This window comes from Balaenoptera physalus (assembly GCF_965194825.1).
Source record: "Balaenoptera physalus genome assembly, chromosome: 8".
Lineage (NCBI taxonomy): Eukaryota > Metazoa > Chordata > Mammalia > Artiodactyla > Balaenopteridae > Balaenoptera > Balaenoptera physalus.
The window spans coordinates 9,106,051-9,122,896 of NC_138887.1; the positions used below are offsets into that span (position 1 = coordinate 9,106,051).

Sequence of the window (16,846 nt, forward strand, 5' to 3'; positions counted from 1 at the left end):
TCAGGAAATTAACACCACATTATTTTCTGACCTACAGACCTTATTCAGATCTCACCAATAATGTTCTTTATGGCGAAGAAATCGCGTGATCGTCACATCTCTTCATTCTCCTTTAATCTGAAGCGGTTCTGCAGTCTTTGTCTCTCATGGCATTGGCATTTTTGAAGTTAGTTTGTTGTCTGTGATCCTGTGGATGTTCCTTCAGTGTAGGTTTGTCGGCTGTTTCCTCAACTCTAGATGCAGGTTCTGCATTTTTGGTAGGAATACTACCGAGGTGACATGTGTCCCTCTCTGTGATCATATCAGGAGACACCTGAGGTCGATCTGTCCCATTCCTGGTGATGTTAACCTGCGATCACTCGGCTTAGGGTGGTGGCTGCCAGGTTTCTCCACTGCAGAGTCACTGTTTTTCTTTTTGTAATTAACACGTACTTACAGTGAGATTCTTTGAGACCAGGTCAATATTCAGTTTACCCAGCAAATTTTCACCCACTGTTTTTAATATCCATTGAGGATTCTGGCCGGAATCAATTATTACTGTGCTACTTGCTACTGATGCTTGTCCGATCCCATCATTTCTTCTATACTTGCCACTTTGCTTTCTACTGAAAAGAAGAGCTTTTCTTGGGAATTCCCTGGTGGCGCCACGGTTAAGACTCCACGCTCCCAATGCAGGGGGCCCAGGTTTGATCCCTGGTCAGGGAACTAGATCCCACATGCATGCTGCAACTAAGATTTTGCATGCCACAACCAAGGAGCCCACCAGCCGCAACGAAGACCCAGCACAATGAAATAAAAAAAGATAAATATTAAAAAAAGAAGAGCTTTTCTTTCCCTCAATTACTCATTTATATCAGCATGTATACATGGCATCTTATTTTATTCAGTGGCTTATAGTCTGTTACTATCATTCTTTATTTGACGCTTAAATTGTCTCAGATTTGGCCAACAGGGGTGTCCTTTTGACATGTCCCCCTTATTTTCTGAGCATTTACTTACTTTCTGACACAAGATATTCCAGGCTCAGCTCGTGCTTTCTGTCCTCCAGCCCTGAAACCAGCCATTTCTCCAAGGAGCTCTGGTGCATTTTAGTAGTGAATGGTATTAAGAAACCAAGGTCTGGGTGCTAGGTGTGCCCATTGCTACTGGGGTGTCATTGCTTCTAGGAAATGTATGTGTATAAATACATACACCCATACCTATATGTCTGTGTGTGTGTGTATATTTCTACATCTATATGTATGTGTGTGTTTCTGTGTTTATTTGCCTGTGTGTGTATGCATGTGCACACACACAAGTCTGTGTAATGAAACCACCAGCTCACGTTGATACCTCCAATTCTAATCCAGTCCCATAGGGCTTGTTCTCATCTTCCCCAGGCCATGTTCCTAACTTCTACCAGGTAAAGGTTCTTTAAAAGCTGCGGATTCAGTTCAGGTCATCATCATTACCACTGGCCCCAGAAACCTTCATCTCCTGACCATATGGCCTTGCTTGTGCTCAGCATGGACTTGGGCATCACCAGTGTTTGTCTAATTGGACAAAGGGCAGACGGAGGAACCCAGCAGGGGCCCGGTTCAGAGCCAGACAGCCTTCTGGAAGGCTGGACGGGGGGCTGAAACAGAACCCCTAGGAGGAGGGGGGGGCAGAACACTGGGATTTTCTGGATGAAATGAGAAGCAGAACAGATGGCTGTTGTCCAGCTCCATGGAAAGACCACAAGTGACCTAAAGGCGCTTGGAAAGGGCAAACCTGTTCACCACAGCAGCTGGGAGGAGAGGCCTGATTAGAGGCTTTGTGGGCACAGCTGGCTCCGACTGAGCCGCCAGGGCAGCTGGGAGGAGGCCCCTCACACCCCCTGTCACTGAGGAGAGACCACGGGGATGGAGGCCGGCCCCCTGCTGTTTAAGACGTGAGCGGGTTCAAACACCAGTGACCTGAGTTACAGCCTCCTCAGGCCTGCTTATCCATTACCAGCTGATACATTTGCCGACTGTCCTATTTCTAGGGATCCTGTTCCTTTTAAGATTGTTGTGTTGGGGCTTCAACTCTCTTGTCCAACAAACGTGCCTCCCAAAGAAAGACAGAAGTCCTCCTGGGTTTTGTGTTCATGTTCTCTCAACTCAACACTGGGTCTTTGCAGAACATGGAGCCTGAGGGAAACGTCCACAGGAAGCTCAGCCACACCCATGAGTTACACCTACGGGGCAATGCTGTCTGGGGCTCTCGTGTGCCACCTGCACCCACCGAGCGGTCTGCACACATTTCACAGCTGGGAAACAGGAGTGAAGCCATGGAGGCCTGGAATGTTCCAAGGAACACGTACCCCTTCCAGGGAATCGAGGGCCACGTGAGAGGCGGTGAATGTGGGGTAAAGAGGGCTTGATGGGTGTGCTTAAAGCCGCCTCCCAGCCTCTGGGAGTGTCCCAAGAGTTTTATTTTTTAAGGCCAAGAGGAGCTATGAATTATGGCGGGGGGCAGGGAGGTGGGGCTACTGAGTTAAGTCCCGAGGTTGAGAAACTGTGCCCCCTGGACCCCAACACCAATGCAAGGAATTGATTTTCTACCTCTTGGAAGACAAAAATCCCTAGAATAAACAGCAGGTGCAGGCCTTCTGCCCAGGCCAGATGAGGCAATCTCTTTAGATTGTGCAAGAAGAACACACTTGCTTCCAGGAAACCCAAGAAAATGTCACTGGAGGCTTCAACGCATGCCAGCTGGATACTGGCCCCAGTGTGTCAAGCTGAGATGCATCTGCAGGGCTGGGTGCCCGGCCCGGGAATCCCAGTGCCAGGGCCCTCGGGGATGGCACCCCTCAATACCAGTTTCTCCTAAGCCACCAGACCGCCTTCCTCCCTTAAGTGCAGTTTCCTTCTGGATGGGAAAGGACGGAGCAGGCGAGGAGGTCACGCAGCTTCCGAGCAGCACGCGGCAGGAAGGCTTGCGGGCAGTTTCCACTGCAAATTTGGTCACGAACACACTTTGACTCCCCTCCCCCACCGAGTCTCGCCTGCCACTCCTGCCTTCCCTGCTGACTCTGGAACCTTCTACCACCTTGTCTTCCCCCCTGCTCTGGCACCAAGGCTCATCTGGGTGGCGGGCAGCATTTCGCTTGCTGTGGGGAGTTGAGCTAGCCAGGGTGGGGTGGGTTTTCAGACTGAGGTCAAGAAGTTTCTCCAGATTCAAAGCGAGAGACAGTCTACAAAATAATGCCCCTTCACCCCTCGGATATGTCAACTCTGGGAAAGACACAGACAGGTTGAGGGAGAAGCGGCTCCAGAGTGAAGAAGGATGAGGGCCCACTGGATGCAACGGGACCTTCTGTTGCTACAAAGGACATAATTGGGACATTTGGCAAAATCTGACTCAAGTCTGTCGATTAGAGAAGAGGATCAGATCTCTGTTAATTGCTTGATTCTAATCACCGTGCTCTGGTTAGGCAAGAGAATGCCCTTGTTTCGGGAAAAAGATGCTGAAGGGTAAAGGGGCATCATGTCTGCAACTTATTCTCAAATGGTTCAGGAGGAAGAAAAACTATACAGAGAGATGATGACGCAAGTATGGTAAAATATTAACATTTGGGGGATCTGGGTGAGAAGGATTATTCTTCAATTGTTCTGAGTTTCAGTTTTAAGCTTAATAGGAAAAATAACAGGAAAACAAAGGTGCGCCCTACAATGTCTGACCGCTTCCTCCTTCTCCTGGCCTGAAACCAGGAGAAGGCTCGGCCATCTGAGGACACTGGCCCCTGTCCCCCACTGCCTCAGGGGTCTCCCCAGCCCTGGCAAGGCCTGCTCCCATCTGCTGCCTCCTGCCCAGCCTCCAAGCTGTTCTAAGTGACTCGAGAAAGTGTGCTTCTTCCCGGCCTTAGCGGGATCCTGGGCTATTCAGGGAGTCTCATCCCGTGCAAGCTTCCCAAGTCTTCACAGCCTCCTTCTCAGCACGTGGCCTCACTCTTGGGCCCTGGAGCAACGCAGGAATGGCTCTAACGTCTCTCCTCTCCACCAGAAGCTCCTGTGCCCCTCCTCCACTCTCCCTGGTATCACAAGCCAAAGGATGCCTTCTTGCCTCCCAGAGCCGGCCCCCAACTCCCCCCCACCCCGTACCCATCTCCAGGACCTCACTCAACAACGAGTACCCCACAAAGCTCCCCCAGCCTCGGAGCTGGCTCAGGTATCTCTGGGCAAGGCAGCTTCATGCTTCTCTTTGCCAGTTACCAGCTCCTCTGTCACCGGGGCAGTTCCTCAACCCATACTCCTGCCCTCATTCAAACTGTGGCAAATGGCTTCCATGCTCCCCCCAAGGTGGCAGCGTCAAAGACAGAATTCAGAATTGCAGATCTGAGCTGCAGCCTCTGCTCCATACCTTAAGAGCTGTGCGATTCTAGGCACGTTTCCAGGACGGCGGGAAGTGTTTGCGTAGGTTCCCTATGAACTGTGACACCCGAGCCCTGGCCTCATTCCCTCCCCATTTGTTCACCTGCCCCTGTTCTCTCTGTGCAGCCTCCTGGGAGCTGCTGTCAAGTCCACGCTGTCTGCTGGCGGCTCCCAAACCTGCATCTCCGCTGCAGCCCCTCTTCTCGACTCCACTTCTCTGGGTCCCACAGCTGCTTAGACACCCCTCCTCCGGCACCCAGCTGGCTCCTCAAACTTAACATGCCACTACTTAAGATTCACACTCACTAATGCTGGATTTGCCAAAAGGCAGTCACAGCAAGTGCTTAAGGCCACCAAGAAGTAATAAATTTCCAGGGGAAGAATGTGATATTCCAAAAATGCATCAGAGCAGCTCTTCCTGTTGGGTACTGTTTGTTGTGAATTACGGCGGGGAGGAGCACCTAACGTTTGCAGCATCTGGATCTCTGAAGTCTCAAATCAGTGCCCCTGTCATCTCCAACAACGGCCTCGGCTCTAGTCACTCAGAGCACACACTCTGAAACCACTCTTCACTCCTCTCTCATATCCCCACGTCCGGTTTTTAATTTTTTATTTTTTTAAATATTTATTTATTTGGCTGCACGGCTTCTTAGCTGCGGCATGCGGGATCTAGCTCCCTGACCAGGGATCAAACCTGGGCCCCCTGCATGGGGAGCACGGAGTCTTAACCACTGGACCATCAGGGAAGTCCCCCCACGTTCGGTTTTTAAGTCTGGACCCTTCTCATGCCCCAAAAAGCCCCACTGGCTCCTTGCCGCTCCACCAAGCTGCGTCCAGTCCCCTCTGGCTTGGGTGGGCAACGTGGTCTTTGCCTCCTGACCAAGCCCACCCATGCTGTCCTCTGCCATGGTCACCTCGTCCAAGCACAGAGGGGAGGCGTCACACTCCTGTTCACATGGCTCCAGGGGCTCCCCCTCGACTCCAGCCCAGTCCCCTGCCCCCCAGTGAATGTCTCCCCCCCGGGCTCAGGTTCAGCTGCCTCCCACTCTTTTGTTCACCACCCCCTCCTCACACACCCTGGGCTCCAGCCAAACTAGACTTCTTGCCATCTGGGAACACATGTTCCCTTTGCCCAAAATAACCTACATTCATCTCCACCTGTCGAGATCTGTCCTTGAAGGGTTATTCAATAAATAGTACTGGGACAATTGGTCACTGGGAGGAAATTTTTTAGATTCCTTACCTCATACTATCCACCAAAATGTATTCTAGATAAACTAGACTTAAACAAAATATCGAGTATCATATATTCAATAGAAATATATGATATAATCACGTGTATTAAAAAAATTGAACTGTAAAAAGTCTGAAAAACGTATGATTGTCAAATAGATGAAAAGGGAGAAGATGTTCAGCTTAAAAGCCAAGAATGAAATTTCAAAGGAAACAAAGCAATGGATTTAACTCATTAAATAGAACCGGACTCATTAAAACCAAACTGATAAGAAATGAACAGAGGGGGGGACTTCCCTGGTGGCGCGGTGGTTAAGAATCCACCTGCCAAGCAGGGGACACGGGTTCGAGCCCTGGTCCGGGAAGATCCCACATGCCACAGAGCAACTAAGCCTGTGCACCACAACTACTGAGCCTGTGCTCTAGAGCCCGCGAGCCACAACTAATGAGCCCACCTGCCACAACTACTGAAGCCCACGCGCCTAGAGCCCTGCTCTGCAACAAGAGAAGCCACTGCAATGAGATGCCTGAGCACCACAACGAAGAGTAGTCCCTGCTCACTGCAACTAGAGAAAGCCTACGCGCAGCAACAAAGACCCAACGCGGCCAAAAGTAAATAAAGAAAATACATAAATTAAAAAAAAAAAAGGCTCACAAAGGAACGGATGGGCAGGCTCATTAAAAAAAAAAAAAAAAAAGAAATGGAACAGAGGGGTAGAGAGTCCTTCACATGAACTGACTGTTGGGGTCCCCTATGCAGGGAAGTGGTCTGGTTAGCAAGAAATTAGAGAAGGAGCTTCATGGACACCTTTTATGAAGGCCAAGTGATGCCTGACATCACATTCCTTCCCTAGGGATTTGAAATGTCCAAATCCTCTCCAGGATTGAAATGGTCAAGGCCCCAGATTTGATGTTTTCCCCTGGACTCTCCTGTGTTTGGTTGATAGCTATTATATAATTTTGTTTGATTGGGTCTTTTTTATGAAACAGGAGAAAGGGTGATTAAATACTTGGGGAGGGACTTCACTGGCGGTCCAGTGGTTAGGACTCCAGGCTTCCACTGCAGGGGGCCCGGGATCGATCCCTGCACCGTGGCCGAACCACGGCCAAAAAAACCGCCCCCCAAAAAAAACCTCGGGGCATGCTTCTTCTGTGCCAGGTGTGCTTTTATGTGCATTATCTCATTTAATTCTTACAGCAACCCTACAAAATAGGTACTATTATGCCCATTTTACAAGTGAGGCAACTAAGAGATTAACTGAAATGCTCAAGACTTCACAGCTAGTATGGGATTCAGATCCAGGCAGAGTGATTCTCAGCACACACCTCCTCCCACCGAAAGACATACTTTTTTACTTTTAAAATGCATTCCTGTTTCTTCACACAATGTAACACATGAAACACGTATTCTTCTTGTAAAATGGCTGTCAGTCCCTGTACATAGGTGTTTGCTAAAAGTTAATTCCTTTCTTAAGCGCTCCATCCCCACTACCACTGCTTAGTTCAGGCCATCATTTTTTCTTATGCTGCTGTGATGGTGACGATGTTATCATGCATGTTCCAGGCACTATGTACGATATTCCACGAACTAAAAATAAGAGTGCACATTTAATGAGCACTCACTATAACTCAGGTATTACGCTAAATATCACTCACGGCTTATCAGCCAGCAATCCTATAAGGTTAGTTTTGTTTTGAGTACAGATGACCCCCATATCCTCCCTCCTTTAATTCCTCTTTGCTTATAAATATAATAACTGTATCATTTCCCTAGAATAAACCGCACTTATTTAAAGCGTACATTTCAGTGAGTTTTGACATACTTGTGAAACCACCACCACAAACAGGACGCAGACTGTTCCCGTCGCTCATAAACTTCCCGAACTCCTTCCCAGCTTAGCCCGCCCTGACCCCGGGCCCACGCGGGCCCATGACGTCACTGCCCTGCGCCCCGCCGCCGCTGTGCGCGGCGCTTCCGGCAGCGAGGACGTGGGGGGCGGGGCGGGGTGGCGTCACGGAGGCGCGCGCCGGAAGCGGGCCCGGCGGAAGTGGTGGGGCGGGGCGCGGGGGCGATGGGGGTTGGCGGCGGTGGCCGGCGATGAGCAGCGGGAGTGCGTGAGCGGGCCGGCGGGCGAGGCTGGGGGGCCCCGGAGAACAAGCCGCAGGGCGGAGGGCGGGGGCGCGAGCGCGGCGGGCGGCGGGCGGCGGCCTGGGCGCGGCGGCGGCCGAGAAGATGGCGGACGGCGACAGCGGCAGCGAGCGCGGCGGCGGTGGCGGGCCCGGCGGCTTCCAGCCCGCGTCCCGCGGCGGCGGCGAACAGGAGACGCAGGAGCTGGCCTCGAAGCGGCTGGACATCCAGAACAAACGCTTCTACCTGGACGTGAAGCAGAACGCCAAGGGCCGCTTCCTCAAGATCGCCGAGGTGGGCGCAGGCGGCTCCAAGAGCCGCCTCACGCTGTCCATGGCGGTGGCCGCCGAGTTCCGCGACTACCTGGGCGACTTCATCGAACACTACGCGCAGCTGGGCCCCAGCAGCCCCGAGCAGGTGGCAGCGGCAGCGGGCGCCGAGGAGGGCGGTGGGCCGCGGCGCGCGCTCAAGAGCGAGTTTCTGGTGCGCGAGAACCGCAAGTACTACCTGGACCTCAAGGAGAACCAGCGTGGCCGCTTCCTGCGCATCCGCCAGACGGTCAACCGCGGCGGCGGCGGCCCGGGGCCCGGCGGCCTGCAGAGCGGCCAGACCATCGCGTTGCCCGCGCAGGGCCTCATCGAATTCCGCGACGCGCTGGCCAAGCTCATCGACGACTACGGCGGCGAGGACGACGAGCTGGCTGGGGGCCCGGGCGGCGGCGGCGGGGGCCCCGGGGGCGGCCTCTATGGGGAGCTCCCGGAAGGCACTTCCATCACGGTGGACTCTAAGCGTTTCTTCTTCGACGTGGGCTGCAACAAGTACGGAGTGTTCCTGCGCGTGAGCGAGGTGAAGCCGTCCTACCGCAACGCCATCACCGTCCCCTTCAAGGCCTGGGGCAAGTTCGGGGGCGCCTTTTGCCGGTATGCAGATGAGATGAAAGAGATCCAGGAGCGGCAGAGGGATAAGCTTTATGAGCGACGCGGCGGGGACGAGTCAGAGGGAGAGGAGGTGGATGAGGATTGAAACGCCTAGCTTCCCTTACGGGCCTCCCCACCCCACCGCTAGAGAGCCCCCCTTCCTGTTCATCCCAGTGAGCTAGTGGAGGGGGAGCAAGGGAGGCTCCAGAAGGAGAAAACAAAATTTAAAATAGTTAATTAAGAGAAATAACCATAAGAGAGAACAGTTACGGACAATTAGAGAAAAGCAGTAAAGTTCCAAGGAATTGACAGCAACCTACAAAGAGAGGACAACAGCGCCTCCTCACCTGAGCAAAAGTCTCAGCTTCTGTTGCTTCCCAGCTGGGGTTCCTAAATCCATCAGGATAATCCTGGGTGGGGTAGATCCTTGCACATTGGCCAAGGAACACCTCTTGTGTTACCCAGACCCACTGATGACAGCTGGATTTGTATTATACCTGGGTAACCTGGTCTTAAGATAGTGTCTGTCCCTTCACCTCCATTGAAATCAGCGTTTTGGATCTAGATCTTCATGGAATTCTTGTGAAGAGAGAGGCATTTGCAGTTACCCAGTTCTGAGGGTACAAGTTTTATGAAAAGGAATGCAACTTTTAAGAAATCATAGACAGGCAAAATAAGAATTCAAGAAGCCACCAGGGAATACGGAAACAAATCGGATCCATTTTTTTTTTTAATGGTTTTGCATGGAACCTGGAACAAGGCCCATGTCTTGTCTTTGCAGAATTATTTTCCGGGATGCAAATGGATTCAGATGTCAGTCCTTGAACTAGAATCCGTTATTATAACATTTTGGAAGTTGGCAAAATTTTTTCAAAGATAAAAGCAGTTTTTTTACATTGGGGGTTGCTGAGGTAGGCACATGAAGAAATCAGGCATAAAGCACAAGGAAAACTGTTTGAGTGGATTGGTTGCTGCTCACTAAAGTTCTTCCCCGATCTCCAAATATGGAGGTCATGTCTTAGATATGAATGAGAGCCAGATCCCCGTGGCTCCACCGTGTGAGCCAGTGAATTATGGCTAATTCGGCAGTTTCAGCCACTGGTTGGCTGGATTTTAAACCGTAAAACTTGAAGATATCTACAAAAGGAACAGTGGCTACAAGCCTGAGCTTTAATGGAATATAAGTCCTCACAGAAAAGTTCGAAATAACCAAAACTGAAGTCTTCATCTACCTTCAGTTTAATCTGTGGATTTGTTTAAATACTAAAGATCCTCAGGTCCAGAATTCCAGCAACATTTATTCTTTTAAAATAAATTTTTAAGAACTTGATCCATTGTATCAGTACCTCACAATCAAAGTTGGCAAACGATGGATGAGTGATTCAAGCACCGTGCCCTTTGGAAGCTGAAATCCATCTGAATGGAGCTGAAGTGAACGTGAATATGCTGACTATATCCTGGAAGCATTTTTATACCATCTTGAAATTTCAACAAACTGCCTTTTGCCAGTTTATCCAGCTGTCTTTCAAGAATAAAAGTTGGGGTTTTCAAGGATCGCCTCTTCTATATTTTAAATGGATTTTCAGTATGATCTTTACTAATCAAGTTAATCCCACCCCATCAAAAGGTATTCCTAGAAGTGTCAGAACCTAGGTAACTGAATTGAATGGGAGCTAATGTTCTTTGCAAAGTTTTCAGGTATATTTTGTGCAACACCTTCTCAACCAGGAGGCAAGTAACCCCACTTCCACAATCTTAGTATTTTTTTTTAACTGCATGCCTGCCCTTTATTTGAGCTGCCTTTTAATTTATTGCATACCCTTTTTATTATCTTATTTTGGTATTCAATCTATACAATCTTTTTGTATTTATTGGGAAATGAGTAATATACAAAAAGGTCGTTTTCATGAATTAGTGGCTGAGAGGGAGGGAATAATTGTGTATATAAAATTAGGCTTTTTTAAAAATTAGATTTGATTCAGAATATCTGATCTTAGATTTTTAAAAAATAGTGGAAGAGCCACAAACATTGGTGCCCTTTTCAGACTATTTCTCTACTCTCATCATCCACAGTAGACTTTTTAAACAGATTTTTTTAAAGCAATTTTTTTTTTTTTAATTTTTCTCCGTTGCAAAGAATGTTTCCTAAATTGTATGGGAGCAATAGTATTTTTGATGTTTTAATGACATCCGTATACTTGTACTGTATTTTGTACTACAAGGCAGCTGTTTTCAATAATGTCCTGCTGTATTTACCTATGTGTTTTGAGTGTTTATTTCTTTGCTGCGGAGAACAAATCCCTAAATAGTTTTAGTAAAGGAGCTGAGAAGCTAGCGTTATTAGGTTTGCAGAAACTGTTTAAGTTTCAAACTCTGAGGCAGCAATGAAAATTAAGGTTGCAGCTCTTAGTTGATTGCTGTAACTTTTTCATTTTCAAAACATGTGTAATTCCTGTAGAGACCAACTTGTTTTCCTGCTTCAGTGGTGGTTCTGTTGCTCAGCTGCCGTGAGCCAGTTCAGTTTTGCAAAGGTGCAGTACCTCTCCTTTCTAAGGGGTTGGTTTATTCTTTTTTCTTTTCTTTTTGTTTGGCTGAATTGCAGTAACTAGCCTTGCCCTTTCTACTCTGTAGAAATGACAGGGTCTTCACAATCCTTCACCAGTGGCTACTAAGCTATAATTAGCTGAACAGAAAGAATGTGGAAGTGGTCTGAGGCATATAGAGTATATGCCAAGAACACTACCATATATGGCATGAGCTTTGGTTACCAGAGAAATTTTCTTAGTCATTAGACCATATAACAGTAGTATATCATATGTAAATCTTTAGATATCAATTTGAGAATCCTCCAAAAAAAGGAGCAAAGAATGCATAAGCTATGTGTTGGAAAAAGTAATTTATATTAAAATTTTGACCTGCCTATGTAAGATTAAGTGGTAAACGTCATAGTGGTGGGTTTTTAAGTCTTAATCAATCTCAAAGGTTTGTTTCTCCTGCAGGGGGTGGTTCATGGCCTCTTCTCACTGCAGGAAGATTACAGGAGGATGTGGATTAATTGTAGCATCCACTGATCCTCATTCCAGTACTAGGGACAATAGAAATCTGCAAAGCATAGAGACTACACTTTTGGTGTGTGGTTTGTTAAACAAGGTGATAGAAACAGGCTAGCTTTCAGAACTCATTCAAAATATTGCTTATTAAAGGAAATGATCTTTGTTAATTTCAGTCAGAAAATGGCATTGTACAGACTATGGGAAACCAATTTTTTTGTATTGTCTTTCAACCACTATTATGAACAGTGATTTAGGGCTGTTTTTCAGCTTTGGCAAACATCCCAGCTAATCACATGTTCAAAACAGTCATATTCCTGAGAAGTAGGGAACTAAAATTCCTTTTCAGACAATTGGTAGAATGTTTGTTTCTCAAACTACTGCTGTTACAGACATGAGAAATCAAACTTTAGGAACAGAATCAAAAGAGCAAAACTCTGTGTCAAGATACTCCTCTTCCCTTCTGGTTTCTATTGTCCCTACCTATCATTCAAGTAGAATGGCAGTTGTAGTCAGCAAAGAAAATTTTCAGTGCATATGCTGCACAGTACAAAATGTAAATCTGTATGGCACCAAAAAATCAAAGTGAAAACCAAACCAAAAACCCAGACACCCTATGTTACTATGGGAGGCATGTAGGTGGTGTAAATGACTGTAGCTGTGATGCACACATGGCTACTTGTCAAGTCACTTTCCATAATTATTTACTGCAAAATGATTGAGAGGCTTTGGTGCAGGCAGCCTATTAACCTACTACTTCCTTTGTTGCCTCTCAATCACTTTGCAATAAATTGCAGGTCTTTTAAGAGGTTCAAGCTTCAGTTTTCTCAAAAAACAAAACAATTTTCCTGGCTTATCTGAAAATGCAGGGTTGTGGGCAAAAGAGGCTGGTTATAATAATGCCCTCATATTGAGTGGTCTGTAAATGGCTGCACACTTCAGGCACTATAGTTGCTGAGGATGCTTTGTTACATGTGACCTTGACTGGCTTTACAGGGGGTAGAATGTGCTCTACACAAGGTATTAAAAGGTAACTATTCATTTGTGTCTACCTTGCTCTTGAGGTGGATGAAATTAAGAAGCTTGAGTGTGTAAGCCATGCACATAGGTATTCTTCACTGTAAATTTTGTTTTCATTTTTAACCCAATTATGGTACTTTGTCCAATGCACAACTGATCTCTCAGTAGATATTCATTTGAAACTAGTGTGGCCTTGATCGGTGAGAAGGGGAAGGAAAGAAGTGACTTTTTGCTTATGTAAAATGACTCGTTTGCCGAGAGTCATTCTGCAGCACTCTTAGTGTCTAATGCGTTTGTGATCAGTCTCCTTGTTGATTGGGGAAAGTTAATGTTTTTGACCCTGGAGTTATTAATTCAATTGAGTTGTCTTCTGTTTTTAGGAAGTATCAGAATTGCTGTGATAAATAACAAAGTTGACTGCTTTGATGTCCAATCTCAGGTTTTAGAGTATACATAGTGGTGTAAAATTCCACTGTTAACTCTTAAGACAATTTTAATTTCGTACACCCTAAACGTCACCTGCATAAGGCCTGTTCAGAGAGCAGAGCCTCCCATCTTTTTGCTCCTTTTCCACTTTGTACTTCACTTGAGAAAGTGTCGCGTGATTTTACATTGTATATTTCCATTTTAACCCTGACATATTTCTCAAAGATAAAGCACTTTTTGATCATGAAATACATGGAATCTTTGTGTGATATTGATCATGGTTTCTCAGGCTCCCCTAGGTAATTTGCTTATGAATATCATTCTAACTGTGTCAGAAGAGTGGAAATCTTTGCTAATGTTATAAAGTTTGTATTATTGATCTAGAATGCATTTTGCTAGCTTCCAATGGATGGGAGAGTAAATAATGCTGCATTCACAATATAATAAGTTACTTTCCCTTGAGCCTTAAGGTAACTTTTTTTTCTGTCAATAACAGCACTGAAGTTATAGTAAATGAATGAGATTACCAGTTTTCAGGGTTGGTTTTAGAGTACTGTAAATCAATTAGCTGTCTTCCTAAACAGTTACTATTCCCATTGAATAAACTGGATAATGGGTTTGTGGGGGGGGCGGGGGGCGGGGATTGTTTGTAGAAAAGAAAAAAAGAAAAAAAAAAGAACCACATTTACCTAAAGAAAAATATAGACACAAAAGAAAGAAGTACATGACAATGCCTCATTTGAAATTCCAGACATAAGGTGGAAATGGCAAATTATAACCTCATTTCCCTGTTTTTAATCTAGAAAAGCAAAGTCATTAATTTTCAAGTGTTAGCCCCCAGAAGTTTCAAGAGATAGACTGAATGATACTGATGTTGAGTTAAAGCAACTTTAACTAAATAGACAGATATTGATGTATCAAGAGAATTCTTCTTGATACATCAATATCTGTCTGCTGTTTAGTTAAAGTTGCTGTTCCCAGCCCTCAGTCTTAAAATTTAGTTTCATTACTGATGAATTTAACAGACTCTTATTTCAGTAAATGTGGTCCAATTGTCAGTATGAAAATTAAATTTGGAAAATACTACTGCATCATGAAGACTTATTACTCTAGTAATTTCCAGTTGATATCTGTACTCCTGATCTAAGTAAGACCTTTATAAATGTATTTTATATTTCCTAATGAAATAGAGAATATGCCATCAATGTAATCACCTTTATTTGCAATCTTTTACTTTTCATTTGAAAATCTTACTCACGCCTCTCGAATTAGACATTCCAGTGGGGATAGGTAAAGCCATGTTAAAACAATAGCAAATGCCAAATTGGTAGTGTCACTGCTCAATAGGACTTCTAATAACAAGAGGACAGAGCTTTATTTGATGCAAAAATGTTATTTTTTTCCATAGGTGATTCTAACAAATGATTTGATGAAAGAGTATGACTGTACTTTTGATTAATGTGGGATTTTGCATCTAGGAACATATTTCATTTTCCCTATGTTATATGTAAAATATCCATTGACATGGATACGAGAGGGCTGATCATACCTTTAGTATGATGAAATGTGGGCCCAGAGTATTGAAGAGAAAGCAATAGACCTATTCAAGTTCATTGTCCACTAGCATATTGCAAAAGAAGGAGTTTGTCTTTTTTTTTCTTCCCTATTTCGAAGACATCAATGGGTAAACCTTTCAAGAAAATTGATTTAGATCATCTCTTATTCCTTAAAGGCAAACTCTTATCCCCAGTCTTGCCCTATGTTTCAAGATCAGGCTGGCTCAAAGAATCTTTACACGTACTTGGAAATAGAGTGGCAAGTAGTAGATTTCTTCCCTTTTTAAATTCCTTTTTCAGGGACATATAACTGCAGGGAGAGTCCCAAGAAACTTGAAAAACAGGTACGTTTGTATCGTAGGAATTTGAGAGTTTCATTTTAAACTGTTCAGATATGAGGCGTTAAACCCTTTTCTCCCAGCCCACATGTCACGTCAAAAGCTCTATGGATTCCTAGAAGCTAATAGATTGGGAAAAGTCCAGAAAATGATATTAAATCAGTACAGGGCACACTTAAAAAGAGTTTTGCATGTTATGGTAGCAGGCAAGTAAATGTGAGTATTTTTTCCGATGATTATCAATATTTGAATAATAACTAAAGTTATCAGTGTATTTGGACTTTTTTCTAAAGTTCTAGAATGATTAGTAGGAATTTATTCTTCCTTTTCACCTTCATGCAGATGTTTTTCCAAGACCATTTTTAGAAGTCTGTCCATCTTGATATATATTTCCAGATGACTCGCTTTCTATAGTAACCTTCATTGCCAGTCATATCTACCAGGGGCTTCCTTAGACTGGATTCTTCTTCACTCCAAAGTTGGGACTGATGTCCTGCCAGTAGAGAAGTAATTTGAATGAATTAAAACCAAATCCTGATAGCAGGAGACAGAGCTTCCTGATCTAGATGTACAACTAGAGTTTAGGTTAGAAGTTACTTTAAAGGGGGTTTGGGGGGATGTCTTCAGTCTCTGTAAATATCCACATGCTTGTGCATTGTAAACCAAGTGTGTACTCCTATGTATGAATTTGTAGAACTGATTCCTGCTTCAAGAGAAGCTGCACCTTTAATTTTATAAGGTCCCCTACACCTGTTACCCTATAAATATTTGTAAATAGAACACTAAAATTTGTAGTGATAGGATCAATTTGGGAATATCTGCTGAGAGACCAAAAAGTTCATTTTTTTAAGTACCTTGGTTAAAGAGTAAAGATTATTCCTCTTATTTTTTAAAAGAAGAATGCACTTTAACAAACACAGAGCTGCATGGTCAATTCAAACAAATCCATGAAATGCAGTACCCATTCAGTAGTCATACTTCCTGGAAACCGTTCAAAGAGTGTAGATGGGCTGTTGATCTCACTGCCTGGAGGTTGAAGCTCAGATTCCGGTCAATTTAAGAGATGAGCAGGGCTGCTTCAAAAGAGCAATGTGAATACAGCCAGAAGCTTCAGTCAGGTCTGTAAAATGGCGGGTCCCGTATTTACCACTAACTAGCAAAACTGACAGAAAAACTCATAGAGAAAAAAGAATCCTTACTGCTGGTGTGCACTCCTTACAATAGCAGACTTTTGCAGATGGAGTTTTACAGTCTATATTTAAAAAATTGTATGTTTGTAACAAATAAAGTATGCGAAAAAGTGAATGATAATCTTGTGCTGGTGTCTCTAATTTAAGGGATTACGTGGTGACCAGGAGGGAAATACCACACACCATCTGCTGGGGTTCGTAAATGGGTCTGGAATTGGGTGAGTTCCCACTTGAAATGACTTAAAAGCTGTTGCACATTTCATCTGAAAAACAGCCAGTTCTAGACCCTCTGGGTTCCCATAACCCTTTTCTAGTTAGTAAGCAATCTATGGAGTAAATCAAAGTTGCACATAGTTTCATGCTTTGGTTCATATTCCAGACGGGCCACTTGTTGCTTCCCTTAATTTCTTCCTATTCTACCTGCTTTTAGTCCCTGTCACTTCCAATGGCTGTAAAGAAACTGCTACCCCACGTGTTCACTCATCATTTATCATAACTGACTGCTTAGATTAGGCCAGTCTCCTATACCCCAAGCTAAAGGAAAAATAAAAATTTTATGTCCATACGTCCTGGCTGCAGTTCCAAATCTTTTGGTCTCACGAACCCCTTTAC

General features: G+C 45.2%; 1 protein-coding gene across 1 annotated transcript; it reads left to right on the forward strand.

Moving 5' to 3' along the window:
• Positions 1–6,745: 6,745 nt before the first annotated feature.
• PURB (purine rich element binding protein B) lies at positions 6,746–16,355 on the forward strand. The gene has a single exon (XM_082471568.1). It carries the CDS (start codon positions 7,843–7,845, stop codon positions 8,758–8,760), a length of 918 nt encoding a protein of 305 aa, XP_082327694.1. The 5' UTR covers positions 6,746–7,842; the 3' UTR covers positions 8,761–16,355.
• The last annotated feature ends 491 nt before the right edge of the window (positions 16,356–16,846 follow it).

Excerpts from the sequence above, each read along its gene's own strand:
- PURB (XM_082471568.1), top strand. The coding sequence starts at position 7,843 with ATGGCGGACGGCGACAGCGGCAGCGAGCGCGGCGGCGGTGGCGGGCCC.